The 14396-nt window shown below is 51.7% G+C and overlaps 1 protein-coding gene across 7 annotated transcripts in view; it reads right to left on the bottom strand.

The window, feature by feature from the left end:
* Positions 1 to 2940: 2940 nt before the first annotated feature.
* Positions 2941 to 14396, bottom strand: part of SLC8A3 (solute carrier family 8 member A3) — a 119759-nt gene continuing 108303 nt past the window's right edge. For all 7 annotated transcript variants that reach the window (XM_068398934.1, XM_068398933.1, XM_068398935.1 and 4 more), the window contains 4 exons: positions 8708 to 8832; positions 8067 to 8166; positions 6237 to 6512; positions 2941 to 5911 (listed from right to left, as the gene is read on the bottom strand). In XM_068398934.1, coding sequence (XP_068255035.1) covers positions 5535 to 5911; positions 6237 to 6512; positions 8067 to 8166; positions 8708 to 8832 — 878 coding nt within the window. In that variant the 3' untranslated portion in view covers positions 2941 to 5534. The remainder of the gene's footprint in view (positions 5912 to 6236; positions 6513 to 8066; positions 8167 to 8707; positions 8833 to 14396) is intronic.

Raw genomic sequence — 14396 nt, 5'->3', positions numbered from 1 at the left:
GTGCACCCAAGTTGTACACAAATAATTCTCACAAAATGGGACCAATGTTTCTGTAATGCAAGCTTATTTTCTGAGACAACAGAGACATCTTCCTGTGAAGGTATTTATAACTTCACATCTTAAATCCCCCCTCCCCCCCCAAAAAAAAATCGTGCTTGGATGGTTTAAATCTTAATTCACCTAGATTTCGTACCAGTTTCAAACTATTTCCTAGACCTGTGTTATTTTTTATTACGCTCTTCAAACTGGGCTGATTTCTGAGTGCATGCCCAGCAATGAGTAGTAGGTAGGTCACGATTTTTCCTTTAGCCACAGCTCGCACTCAGCTTCCCACATACGTGGCAATAGCAGGAGTACTGTCTGGGACATCAGTGAATGCTCACATTTAGATGCAGTAGGAACATCTGATGAGCTCATCAACCTCACATCATGCCTGCAGGCTCCATGTCTAAGCTCAAATTACCACCTCAGGCCAAGTGTGGGGAAGAGATGGGTTTGCCAGTTTGGCATGGAGAGGGGCTGAGGGTTTCTGCTGCTGGCAAGCATGAGCGACCCTCCAGCCACCTGCTGGGATGCCCTGTGGGCCTGAGGTGCTGGTCTCTCTCCACTACCACATGCTGCTGGGCAAAGAACAGACAGCCCCTGGGAGAAGGGAAGGCAGACGTGTATGTGTGTGGGGCAGGTAAATCTACTCATGGTGTTAATTATCTAGGTATTTTAAAAAGCTCATTTAAATACTGGGAGGTCCTTAATCCCTTCCCCCTGTGGAGGCACGCTGGGAGCCCTGTCTCCTCTACTGGGCGCTCAACAGCACTGGCTCACATAGCTCCGTTATTAACAAGCTGGCTGCTGCTGGCACATGCACACAGATGACAGTGGTCATTAAAACCATTTTTTTTTCCTATATAATACTCAAAAGGTTATTCTTGGTGACAAGTGCTTTTCTGCTTGTGGCCAGGGCTGGCCAGGCCTCCGCAACTGCTGCTCCCATTCATGAGGGCAGGCTCCTACACCAAGGTCAGGGCTGCAACCACTCCCAGGCAGAATTAACCTAAAAACGCTTTCCCCAGGAAAAAAAAGCAATTTCAGGTGAATGATATGAGGAACGACCTGCTGCCAGCTAACACCAAAGTGTGACTGAGGCTAGGTTGAAATTTCCTGGCTTTGAATGGTGGTATGTTCAAGCATGACCAGATCTCCTGGAGACCCTTCTGTTACTATCTATATCTATTCTATTGTGCTATGAAGAACTGGATGATGGTCATTACTCAAAGGTCTTGTTACCAACCCTTTATCTCAACAGTGTCCAGGTACAACAGTACTGGCTGTACTCCAAAATGCTTTCCCAAAGCAAAGTGCTATGCTGGTGGAGACATGCAGGTAGGCATCATCCCACCACAGCAGTGGGCCAGGGTGGTTGAAGCCTGAGGTGGCACACGCAGCTGATGGGGACTTGTCCTTGCAGGTGGTGCTGTGAGGTGAAGTCGTGTTGCTTCTTTGGGATGAAGGGTGGTGGTGGGGGTCCTCCCATAGCAGAGACAAGTAAGTGGCTTACAAACCAGTCCAGCAGCCCCAGCTGTGGAATCAGAGGAAATGTGCATCACAGAATATTTTTGTGTTTAATTTGTGCTCGTCCAGAAGAGCCTTGATCGCACCAACACAGTAATTGCCAAAAAGGTGACAAAGCCCGTTCTGAGAGCTGCAGTTGCCTCCTCCCTGGCTTAAAACCTTTGCTCACTGGCTCTAACAAACACTTCATTCTCACCGTACCATACTGCAGCTGATTCCTGATGCCTGCATGCTCCTGTCCCTCAGCCCAGCTCGTTCTGGGATGGCAGCCTTCAGTCCCGGACCTAAGCCTCAGCTCTTGTGGGGACCGGGATGCTTCTGCACAGCTGTGGCAGTGAGCCAGCCCCAAAAGGTCGCTCCCCTCCCACCCAGCCCCACCACAGCTGCCCCAATCCAGCTGCCTTTCCTGCAGCACAGGCACCCCGCTGGGCGTCCTCCCACCCTGGTCCCACCAGGGTTACGGGCTGCACCAGCCGCCCCTTTGCCGCAGAAAGGCATGTGGGGATGGTTCTGGCACAAGGCTCACTGTAAAGGGGATTTTTTGGGTCAGGGGCCCAAATACAAGTGGAAAAAGGCAGTCAGTGGCCATGCTGGCTGAGGGGGCAGCATGGTGCCGGCCGAACCCAGGACATGATTCCTGGCCAGCTTGAGGGGGATGGGCAAGTGATGCCTCTTTGTAAAACTGGATTTTACCCAAAGGCTGATGTTTGACTGGCATCCATGCAGTGCAGCATCCCCTGGATGGCAAAACCCGTGGGGTGCTGGGGGTGCGCCCCATGGCAGTGGAGAGGGAGGGCAGCCAGAGGTACCACTGGCCCCGCACCACGCGTGGCCCTTAGGCTGTGCCCCGTGCCATGGCATCCCCAGGGACAGAGCACCTCCTTTGATCACCTCTGCTTTCCCCTCCTGAGGTCAGGGCACGTTATTTTTCCTCAACTGCAGCAGTGAAGGGGCCTTGGCGAAAAATGGGGACGGAGGGGAGAGGGAGGCCGAAGGGTGAACATCTGCCGCCCAGAGCCCGAGGGCTGCCGAGGGAGGCCAGCGGCTGTTATGGCAGGCTGCCACGGGAAGCTAATGGGAGAAACAAAGGGGAAGGAGCAGTGACAACAAAAACACCAGCAACATCTCCTCTCCGCCAGCCAGCCAGGGGCAAGCGCTGCGGGGTTGTCCCAGCAGCACCGAACCAGAGGGCTGGAGTAGAGCAGGGAGCAAATCAGCCAGAGCCAGTGTGGCCAAGTCCAGGCACCTGCCCAAAGGAAAACGGGAGCAAGCAGATAGCTAGACCCAAAATAAAACATAAAAGCCTCAGCAAAAAAAAAAGTAAAAAAAATCCCCAAAGGCACCAAACTTGCTTTTTTTTTTTTCAGCTTGCGTATTTTTTAATGAAGTAAAAAATAAAAATAAAGAAACACTCCACAGATGTTGTCAGCCTGGCGCAGATCGCCCTTGTGCATGGAGGGCACCGAAGTCCTCATGCAGTTGGCACTCAGGGCAGCCAGTCCTCCCCTGCACCCCCCCACCAAGGTCAGCTGAAGGAAGCGGATGAAAAGCACGTGGCGGGAACAGCACAAGCGACAGAAGAACAGCACAGCAGCTCCCCAGGCCGGGCTATGCCCCCAGGTGGGTGAGCTGGCATGGGTAAAATAAAAGCTCAATAGACTTCGTATGTCCAAAGTAAGAACAGCAATGATAACAACCCCCTCACTGCACCTTAAACCCACAGACAGCATTTGGGGGGCTTTTGTAATTTCTCTTTCAGTGTCACACGTGTGTGCTCTGGGGTCCCTGGCTGGCGGGCAGTGGTGATGGTGGCCAGTGATGGCGGTGGCCAGCGGCAACAGAAGCTGCTCTGGGTGGCTGTTGGCACAGCTGGAGACCAGGACTGGCAAGCTCGGTGGGAGACTGACCTCGGGTTTCTCACCCATCTTTTTCAGGCCCTTTCCCAAAGGCATGGCGAAGGAAGGGTAAGGAGGCAGGAGGCTGGATGCTTGTTGGCTTCAAACCCAACGGCCTTCATCCATGGTGGGCTCCCACAGGCAAAGCTCCTGCTGCTCCTCTGAGAAGGATCCTTCTTCTCTGCATTACGTGTATACACATTTATATATAGATATCTGATAAACATTTCATATGAAAATAAATACTTCATCTGTGTGTTAAGGACCATCATCACTCCCATCTAGTCACCTGCTATAATGTTACATCTCTTTTGTTCGTGATAACCTTGTTCCCATTGTTTTTTTCCTGACCTGTGGCCACCTCCTCCTGGGGCGGCAGAAAGCACTGCAGCAGGTAGACATGTACCTTTCAGCAGCCCCCCCCCTCTTACTTGCTGCCTCCCAAGTTTTGGCTTATTATAGGGAACTTCATGAAGAAAATGTTTCCCTTACAGCACCTGTTTCTTGATAGAAGAAATCATCTTCATCTTGAAAACACTTTATAAAGAGTAAGGTTTTAACATCCTCTTCCAGGGCTCTCAATTAAGAAATATGTTTCTGGATAGCACTGTTTATATCGATATAGTTTTTATTTATTACCAACCCAACATTTCAATTTGCAGCCATTGATGTAATTCATGACAAACTCTCGTGGTTGTTTTTTGTTTTTTTTTTCCCTTAAAAAGAAATTCACTTCAAATGAAAAGGATGCCTTTTTGTCTGTCTGGTGTTCCTAAAAGGTACTTGAGATGCTACAGGAAGCCTGACATGGGTGGCAGTTTTTAAGCCCATACCTTTCAATGGCCTGAAGACCACCAGAAAGACGTGGGCCCCATGAAAACCGGGATAGCAAAAAAATGAAAGGGCAGCCACACCACAGCTCGGGGTGGGATGGTGCTGGGAACACATGGGCACCTTATCCAGGTTTTCCTGAATTCATTTCCACCTCCAAGCAGGAGGACCACGCAGCAAACCCACCACCACCACCCCAAGGAGCCAGTACTGCTTTCCATGGCCCAATCGCTCCCCGCCCAGGGCAGGCTATTCCTGGGTAGCCATTTATTTCTTTATCAGTTGTAAATTAACATAATTTTCTCTCCCTGCACTACCACAAGCTCAAAGTTAATTACACAAAGAGAAATGCCATAGTCAAAATATACATGGTATGCATTATATTAGAGGGTTGGGTTATTTTTTTTTTTTCTTTTTCCCTCCTTTTTTTCTTAGCCCAGGCAGGTGATTGAGATGCTACATGCTCCAGCCTTTGTCACTGAATGTGTCTGTGTGTCTGTGTTTTATTAAAAATATATCAGTCTTGTGATGTTCTTAAAAAAGAAAGAAATGGAAGGTGGCGAAGGAGGAAACGACTAATAGTGAAAAAATTCTTTGACTGTGTCACAGTCTTTTGTGGCTTCAAAAAATACACATGTTCAATTCCAGCAGTGACAGCAGCTTGAAGCTTTAGAGTAGATTTTTAACGTTTTTCTGTTTTAGTAGTAAAAAAGAAAAAAATAACCAAGCAGTGTGCCCCACCCCCAAACCAAAAAGCAACAAGCAAATGAAAGAAAAAAAAGGAAAAAAAAAAAAACCAAACCAAATTCCTGATCAGTCTTCTGAAATTCCCAACCAGTAAAAATAAGAAAATGTCTCCTTACAGCGGAGGGGTGATTGGGAGGAAAGCAGACAAGCCCCTATGGGAGAGGTGGCCTTTGGAGATGGCTGAAACGTCTTTATCTCATTGAATGGGGTCAGTGGCTGGGTTTATTCTGTTTTGTTTTATTTATTTCAACACTTGCCATTGTTGCTTTCTTTTCATTTGTATCATTTGGGGCGGGTTTTGTTTGGGTTTGTTTTTTTTTTTCACTCTGTGATAGTTTTGCCCTTTTTGGCACCCAGCTGTCCGACCGTCTGGGCAGCGGTGGCACCCGACGGACAGCCATCCCCTCCAGTGAAACCACGCTTCCAGGACCGGTGTCTGGTGAGGTAATGGAGGAGGGGTCCCTCCCCCCGGTGGCACCGTCCCTCCACCGCCTAAAACCCCTTGATGTAGCAATAGGCCTCCAGGGTGGCGAAGAGGATGTAGAGCAGCCAGAGGCTGACGAAGAGCAATGTCGTGGCCACTTTGCACCCCCGGGGGCCGCCCAGCTCCCCCCCGAGGTGGGGCCGCCGGCGGTAGAGGAGGACGCTGATGCAGATGAAGGCGAAGATGGTGAAGAGAGTGACGGAGAAGGCCAGGGTGCCCGCCGACACCTGGAACTCCTGCCCCTGCGACGCCCAGTAGATTGCTGCCACTGACCACGCCAGCCCGATGCCCAGGAAGACGTTGACGGCGTTGCTGCCCGTAACGTTGCTGATGGAGGCGTCGGCATAGACGTCCTGGATGGCCGCGGCTTTGCTGGCAAACGTGTCTGGGGTTGGGGGAGGAGGGAAGGAGAAATCACTGGAGGTCCAACAGGAGAAATGGGCAACCCTTCATGTCTAGGGGACAAGGGAGGCTCAGGTGTGGCACAGGCCAGGTTGGGACATGGACCTCTCTTGGTGCACACCCCACCTGCTGGGCCCAGGGACCCCGTGTTGCCACCAAGTGGGGCACAGACTTTTCCTGGGGACAGGGTGCTGTGGAGCCCCTTCCCAGCCTGAACCCCTTCCCCATGACGGAGCTGCGCCCCTGGGGGCAGGAGAGCCGCCAGAGGACTCTCCTCCCACCCCCTCCCCTTCCCACAGCCACCCCACCTGGTACTGAAGTGCCAAAGGCGACAAAGATGACAGCAGTCACTGAGTCCTTGAGGCCGATGGTGCAGCCAAAGTGGGAGGCGAGGTCGCCAATGACAGCCGTGAGCATGCCAATGATGAGGATGGAAACGACGAAGCAGGCCCAGCCATTGCAGTACTCAGTGGGGGGCACGCAGGCAAACAGCACCTTCCAGAAGACCGTCAGGAAGTGCATCACATAGTCGAAGCAGGACGGCAGGCGCTCCTCGCCGGACTCGTCCTCGTCCTCGTCACCCGCTGCAAACAACGTGGAAGGAGTGGTCCAGTGCTCATGATGGGATGTGTCAAGAATACAGGGGTGGACTGCAGCCTATGCTTGGCCCCCTGCCCCAGGGCTCCAGGGATGCTTCTCTCCTGGGACAAGGCAGCGTGATGCCAGCCATGACAGTGGGCTCAGGACACACCAGGTCCCTCAGTGACAGGGATGAGGCTTGGGGAGAGGGGTGCCGCCTGTGACACCCCAGAGCCTGCAGGGCTGGGGAGTGGCAGAGCGGTGCGTTGTACTCACAGAGAGGCAGCCCCATCCCCGGCCCCGTTCTCATCCACAGGCAGTCACATAGTATGTAGTCAGCCTGTGGAGATCCCTGTTGAGGGGCACCATGAAGTCATACAGGGGAGTGATGTTTTAGGGGGTAAAATAGGAGGAAGTGATAGAATTGGAAAACTGAAGAAGTGACCTCTTGGTCCTCCTGCTCCAGAGCACGGGCTGGTCACCAGCAGTACCCCAGCAAGAAATTTGTCATCTATGTGGGGATATCAGCAGCAGCACTGCAGTCACTTGGAGGGGTTCCCTCCTTAGCCTGGTGGGCCAGGTCAGCCCCAAGGCTGGAAGCACTGCTGGTCTTTGTGCAGGTACAGGACAATGGAAATAAACTGGTAAAAAAGAAAGCAGGTAGGACACACAGAGTAGATGGCACAAGAAGGAAAGAGATGGAGGAAGAGAGTAGCAGGCCTGCTTGCTATAAGGCTGGAAGTACTGTTTCCACAGCAGCAGTTTCTCTTAATTTCTAGAAAGAAGAAAATTGAATACCCCGCACCTCTTCTTTCACATCAGAAGAAGCCCTTGTGGCCACTGGCGACAGCTCCTGCTCAGCTGCCTGCCCGCTGCCTGCACCACACCTGGGTGGAAAGCAGCCCTTCGGGAAAGATGCCAAACCTTCAAGGGAAGGTTCAGAAAGGTGCCCGAGTGCCATTAATGGCATGGACGTGTCTAAAATGCTGCTCCACGGCTGTCCGGCTCTGGAAGCAGTGAGCTCTTTCAGGCTACCTAGGCAACAGCTGGCAGGTCTCTGGGCCTTTCCCTCCACCAGCTGCTGCCTCATGGGGCAACATTTTCTGTCTGCATGTGGTAACCCTCCTTACTCCCAGAGGCTCTACTGGCTGTGGCAGACAGGACATCTTCCAGCAGCAGGAGCTATCTGAACAGGGCAGCACTGGACACACCAGAGGCCAGCAGCCTAGCCAGGATGAGATTTTGCTGCCTGTACACTGCTCATCAGACCACTGAAGCAGCAGGAGCACTGCCAGCAGAAGTAGGGTCTTTGAAAACTGGCATTCTGGATGGCTCTACAACAAAAGATGGATCTCCTGGGCTCCCAGCAAATGCATCTGCAAAAAGTCCAGTATATTTGCAAGAGAGGAGCTCTTTGGACTGGCTTTGCCAATGACCACCATGCACACAACAGCTGAGCATCACTGACCAGGCAGACGCTGTCTCCTGAGCCCAGACATCTCATCCCAGGCTGCATGAACCCTGGGGATGCTGGTGTGGGTTTTCTGATGTCCCCTCACCTGCACTGACGGTAATAGCCTCCATGAACTGGTCCCTCCAGGAATGTGTCCCTACAACCAAAGCCAGGTTTGTCTTCTTAATCAGCTTGTCCACGGTGTTCTGTTGTGGGAATAAAGATGCACAGCAATTAAACTGGCTGCTAGCAGGCAGGGCTGATCTTGCAGTGCACTGTGGTCTCACTGACCCTTCCCAAACTGCTGAGGTGCCACAAGCACTACCCTACCAGTCAGATGAGGCCATGACTGGAGTTGGGCCCACGTTCTCCCTGGACAGGCTGACCCAAACCTCACCAGAGCCTGCTTCTCTGCCACCCCTTACTCCAGAGGAGGCCCCTTCTTCCCTCACCCCTGCCTCACCAGAGTTAGCTTTGCTCCTGCCCTCTCCTGCACACTGGCTTCTGTTTCCAGCAGGGCTCCCTTGTCTTCCTCCCTTCACCTCTGCCTACCAAGTAGCTACGTCCCCTGGCACTTCTTGTAGGCTTCCCCCATACTTTATTGCATTGCATACTCCTTTTCATCTCCCAGCAGCCCTTTCCCTGCACATGTGGCCACCCCCAGCCTCCTCCGTTCTGCTTTCTATGGCTGCTCTTCAGTGGCACACAGCTTTCCCCTTCTGCAGGACACCTGGGACAACTACTGACCTTGAACTCATAGGACTCCTCAATGATGACTTCTAGTTTGGGATGCTCGCCAAGTATTGGTTTGCCCATCTCTGCAATCCTCTTGGCTTCCTCCTCCTCAACCGTCAGCTTCCTCTCAGCTACCTCTGTGAAAGCAAGGTCAACACCAAGTTGTGGAGAGCAGACCTGGAGCACTGGGGCACCACGGGGGCTTCTCTGCAGGGCCTAAGCATGGGCTTCTGCAGCCCCTTCACAGCTTGCTAAGCTCACACAGCAATTTGGGGGGCAGTAGTGGGGTGTTGGACCACAGAAACAAAGGACCAAGATTTCTGAATATCAGTTAATCACCAAGAACATACACAACATGGTTCAAATTTATTAAAAAAAAACCAAATGGTTCTTCAGCCTGCGTTGGTGCTCTTGGATGATGTACACCCTCCCATCATCCCTGCAGCAGCCACATCTTTGGGGAGATCGAGGTACTCATTCATTCTGCCATTTGGCACAAGCGTCCTTTAAGACAGCTTTAATGCCCTGGCATGTTTCCTGGTTTGAATGAACAAAAGACAGTATCTGTTTATTCCCCTTTGATTAGAAAACCACTGTTGGCACCCTGTGCCACTCAGTGCTTGATCTAACACTCAGACAGACACACACAGTCACAACCACACATGCACACACGTACATCTTCCTAGCATTTGGAAAAATGAACAGGAAGAAGTAAGTCAGAAGCCAAGCGGGTTTTTGCTTTCATGTTACTGGATGTTTAGTTTCTGCTGGAGGAAATGAAACCAGGACCCCAGGTCAGCAGGTGCCACCATGGGGCAGGAGGGGTGCCCTGTGGGACTGCCTGGGAGGTGCAGCATGTCGAGATGACCTTGTGTCAGGCTCCCCTTACTGATACCTCAGCAAACCCAGGGAGGTGCCTGGGGAGGTTCTGGTTGCCTGGAAGGGAAGGAGCACCCCAATCAGCAGGAAGGGTGCCCTGGCACTGTCCCCAGCCCTGACCCAGGTCTCCTCTCCCACCCACACACCCCAGTGCAGGCACATGCCAATGGGTTCTCTGAAAAGCCTTGACATCTCAAGAAAGAAGCTGGGTTTCCCCTGGCTTTCCTGTGCCTGACCAGTCGGGTCATACGAGCTGCAGCACACAGCCCAGCTGAGCCGGTGTGGGAGCCGGAGCTCTGCAGAACCTGGTGGAGGTATCACAAATGTAAAGCATCTTGTTCTGGCTGAGCAGGGGGTCAGATATTACCCAAGGTTTCTTGCAGAGTTCACAGACACCCCAGGTAATGTTTCAGATGTGATTAATCCCATGTGGGCTCCAGCAGATCTCATAATCCACACCAAAAATCACACAAACATCATGAAGTCCCACTGAAATCTAGTTACAAACTCTGCCTTCTCTTCACCAGCCTGCCTAGATTGATTGCAAAGACTGTAAGCCTTGCAGGACCTGCAGAGTTTATAAAATATATAGTAACTCCTGTGGCAGGTGAGATTATTATAACCCATCACAGAAGCAGAAATAACAACATCCATCATCTGAAATCAATGACGTACCTCAAAACCATCACTGCTTAGCTCAAAGACAGTGTACTCCAGATTTGGGAATCCCCAGAAGTTTACAAATACAGGGGAGCACAGCACCTGGAGAGGCAGATGGGCAATGCAGGATGCCAGGGGACAGGGCGGGCAACTGCAGTCAAAGACCAAGCAAGCACAGAGGGGAGGAGGGAGCTGAGCTGAAGAAACGCAGGAAGAGGAGGACAAAATGTTCTGCCTTACATTGTACTTGGAGGCATGAACTGATGATCATCAAGAACAAGATTCAAGTTACTTATATTCACTTAAGCAGGGAGTTTTCCAAGAGAGAGATCTAGAAATTCCAGTCTCTGCCTCTACCTGGGAGTGTATGAAGATGACAAGTGGTATCCCTCGTCGAAAATGCTGGTGCTCACACGCCAGTTGCCATACCACATATGTGGCTCTCTCCTGTCTGAGCTCCACCACAACCTGAAGCTCAGGGGAGGAGGCACCCTCAGCTCTGCAAGGCCCAGCTTGGCAGATGAGCCAAGCGCGCACTGATGTGTGCTGACAGTATTGAGCTGAGCAAAAGCACAGCAGCCATCCCAGCAGGGCTGCAAAGCCCAGACTTGGGGATAGTCTGGCTCACTACAACCTTTGCTGGGAAGTAACTACATCAGAGAGTCTGCAGGTCACAGCTGGTGGCACGGTCCCTTGGGCTCTTGCCCACTGGCTGCGGTTGCACAGCGCAGAAAGCAAATGCCTGGAATCAGAGGAGCTGCCCTGAAAACGGGGAATACCAGGCAGAATTTCCTCGGCTTAATAACTCTAGGAGAAACAATGCAACAAACCTCAAGTCCCCACTTTAACTGATTTGACAAAAGCCTTTGGCATGGTAAGACAACGTGGAGCCTCATGCAAGTATCAGCTATCTAGGCAAGGCTGAGCTGCAGGCGGGTCTGTAAGCACACGCAGTGTAGAAAGCCTTCTCCTCCCTGTAGGCAGCAGTATCCAACACGGCTTGATCCCAGAACCTGGTGTCTTGCTCATGCTGGTTTATGTACCTGTGCCAGGCAGGACAGCGTGAGACCCAAAACCCTCCTCTGAGGAGGACAACCTCCTTCATCTCTTCTGACTGCCACCAAGGCTGTCAGGCAGGCTGCATGGGAACCCCCATGTCCGTGGCCAGCAGCAGGAGCTTCAGCTGCTGGCAGGTGGCTTTATGGCCTCTGCAAGCCACTTGTAGCTCACTTAATGATTTGATGATAATGGCAATTGCTTGCCAGGCAGCTCTTAGAAGAGAGTAAATCGAGAGACATGTCCACGTCCAAGACAGAGAGCTCTGGTGGCCCTGGCGCTGGCTGCACCAGAAGCATGGGATGGGACACTCCACCAAAGTGAAGGTGCTGGTGCTTACCACAGCACTGAAGGGCTGTGGGACTTGCACTTTCAGGGGGCACCTTGTCAGTGGAATAAATGCCACCAGAGGCACCTTCAAGCCCCAAGTAGGCCACTCACGGTGAAGGGACAAGCTGACCAGCGATGGAGACCTGCAGCCTGCTGACAGTATGTCCATCGAGACGTGAATAATGGAGGCACTGCTGTCACCACGCAGCTTGTCTGTGGTGAATACAGTGGACTGGGGCACAGAGAGAAGAAACACGGTCACCCAAGAAGGCACGTCAAGGATGTCCTATGGGGGTAGCTGGTTGAATACCACTCCCAGGCTGTGTCTTTCAATGTCAGCTGCAAGAGAACAGGCATAGGCAGCATCTCCAAATGGGTACCTCACAGAAATGTTAATAGAAGAAGCTTGCAGATAATGAAAAAAGAAGGTAATTTCTTTGTGCCTCATTAAGTCACATTTGCGAATGCGCAACAGGAAAGCAAAGCACAGAAACCTAACAAACTTTGAAGGTGCCTCTGAAAACATTGAACCTGCCCTTGCATTTTCACTGAGCCTCTGTCCTGCTGTAGGAGACAGTTTGAGTCACATGCCAATACTGTACTGGATCTTGCTCAATGCATTCGTGCAAGCGATCCATAGGTGCCACATACCAGGCTGCTGACTGTCCTCTGAAGTTAGAGCAGTGCCATTTGTGGTAGGAAGGACAAGCTTAAGAGCCCAGTTGACATGTTTCTTGCCTCAATCTATACTCACCATGCAATTAAGGGGGAGTTAAGCACCTCCAAAGAGCAATACAAAGCACCTACATGAATCGGCCACTTCTCCCCACCTACCATTTAGGACACTTGAGCACCCTGTAGCATGAATCAGTGCCAACCTCTGCAAAACACCAGACCCCAACCTGAACCTCCAAGTCTGCTGGGTCGATCTGTTCCCATGGGATGCTGAGGACTGAGTTGAGCCCCGTGTGTATAGATCCAACAGCTGAGAAGGAATAAACTCTTGCTACATCCCAATGGCAGAGCACACTCCTGTTGCTCCTGCCTTTCAGAGAAGCACTTCAGCCAGCAGCATGGTGCACCAGTCTGCCTTCAGAGCCGCAGGAGGCCACTGTCTCTGCAGTAAGCGTGGGGCAGGCTACGGTTGCCACAGGCCCCCATCTCCTGAGGGACCAGGTGTCGGGATGGGGGTCTTGGAGGACTCCTCCAGGAAGCACAGACAGGGCATCGGTGAGGTGTGTCACACATCACACCACTGCGTTAGCCTGTAAAGATGACTATCAAGGGCTGCAATAAATAAAACACAAGGGGCGACATGGGAAAAGACAGACTTTTAATTTGGAAGGTCAGGTCTGTCAAGGTGAATGCTGCCAAGCGGCAGCTTAATTATTAACTAGCCTGATTTCTGTTTGTATCAGCATCAGTAACTTCTTTTCAATACAGCTTGCACCCTGGACTCCCTGCTGCCAACCCCAATTAAGCCTGAGAAGGTCTGGCTATGCCCAGCAAGAACAGGAGCTTGCCAGGACCTCCTGGGCGGCCTCCACCTCCTCCCTGGGAAACGGAAGGAGGGGAAAGAGGGGTCCCCTAAACCCTGCCCGCTCTGGTGTGTAGGTGTGTGCTACCATCGAGTGCTAGCAACCTATCTGGGCTACAGGAGCATGCACAGGTTGCTAAGGCTACGCAAGCTGGGGTTGCTGCACGAAGGTACTCTGCTCCTTGTGCCAGGGAGCCCATCGGTTAGAGAGGAGATGCTACAAGCAGAGGAGACAAACAGCTCTGGTAAGATCAAAGGCTGGGTGTGAGGAATGAGAATGAAGTCCACTTTTGCCCAGGGTGTAGCAATGGCCACAGCCAACACTCGCTAGGCACTGGACCCAACACTTGCTTGCAGGAAGCGAGGAGAGGTTTCTGGCTAAACCACTCCATGTTCTCACTTATTCTGCTTCATTCAGGGTCAGTTCAGACCCTTAAAGTTCAGACAGATGAGGGGGGCCAGCAGGTCCCAGTTATGGTCCTGCCACTGCCGTGCTCTGCGGCCTTGCTGGGCATGTCCCTGCCATGCTCACCCCTCAGCTCTCTCACCACACTGAGAACGATTTACCCTGAAGGGCCATCCTGGGACTCGATCTGCAGCTATTTGCAAAGCGCTTTCTGACTTACACATGATAGGCAGTTTCTTGGACTCAAAATACTCCAAGCAGAGCCCCTCCAGGGGAAAGGGGAGCACTGAGCAGTGTTCCTACATCACGCATTGCTCCTGGAAGGTCAGTACTCCACGAGCGCTTGCTAGCTCAACCTCCTTCAGACTGGGGGGACCAAATAGGAACTGGACATTGCCTGTAGCCCTCTGGACACATCAGAAATCAAAGCTAGATAAAGCTCATTTCCATGCGGTAATCTGGCCACTACACCTGAGCTGAAACAGGCAACGGGAAGGCCCTGTAACACCGTTAGAGAGGTAGCTACCCATCACCTCAGCAATGCTGCAAGACTATCAAACAGCCATGGACCAGTTTGTATTTCCTGTCACTTGCTGAATAAATTGGATTAAAACCAGCAATGTATTCATGAAAGATTGCTATGAAGGCCATTTCACACCCCTCGAGCTATCTCGTCTCCATCCATTTCTAGAGCGGGCGTGTATCTGCATGAAGGTCACCCCTTCTGGGGACCGCGCTGCTAGGAAGAAATTAAAAATACAATTAAAATGGGATTTTTTTGTTGCGGCTCAATAAAATATAATCCTGGCTAAAAAAGTAAACAGTGAGCATGA

This window comes from Nyctibius grandis, chromosome 4 (assembly GCF_013368605.1).
Source record: "Nyctibius grandis isolate bNycGra1 chromosome 4, bNycGra1.pri, whole genome shotgun sequence".
In the NCBI taxonomy this organism is placed as follows: domain Eukaryota; kingdom Metazoa; phylum Chordata; class Aves; order Nyctibiiformes; family Nyctibiidae; genus Nyctibius; species Nyctibius grandis.
This window is presented reverse-complemented; position numbering and strand designations above follow the sequence as displayed.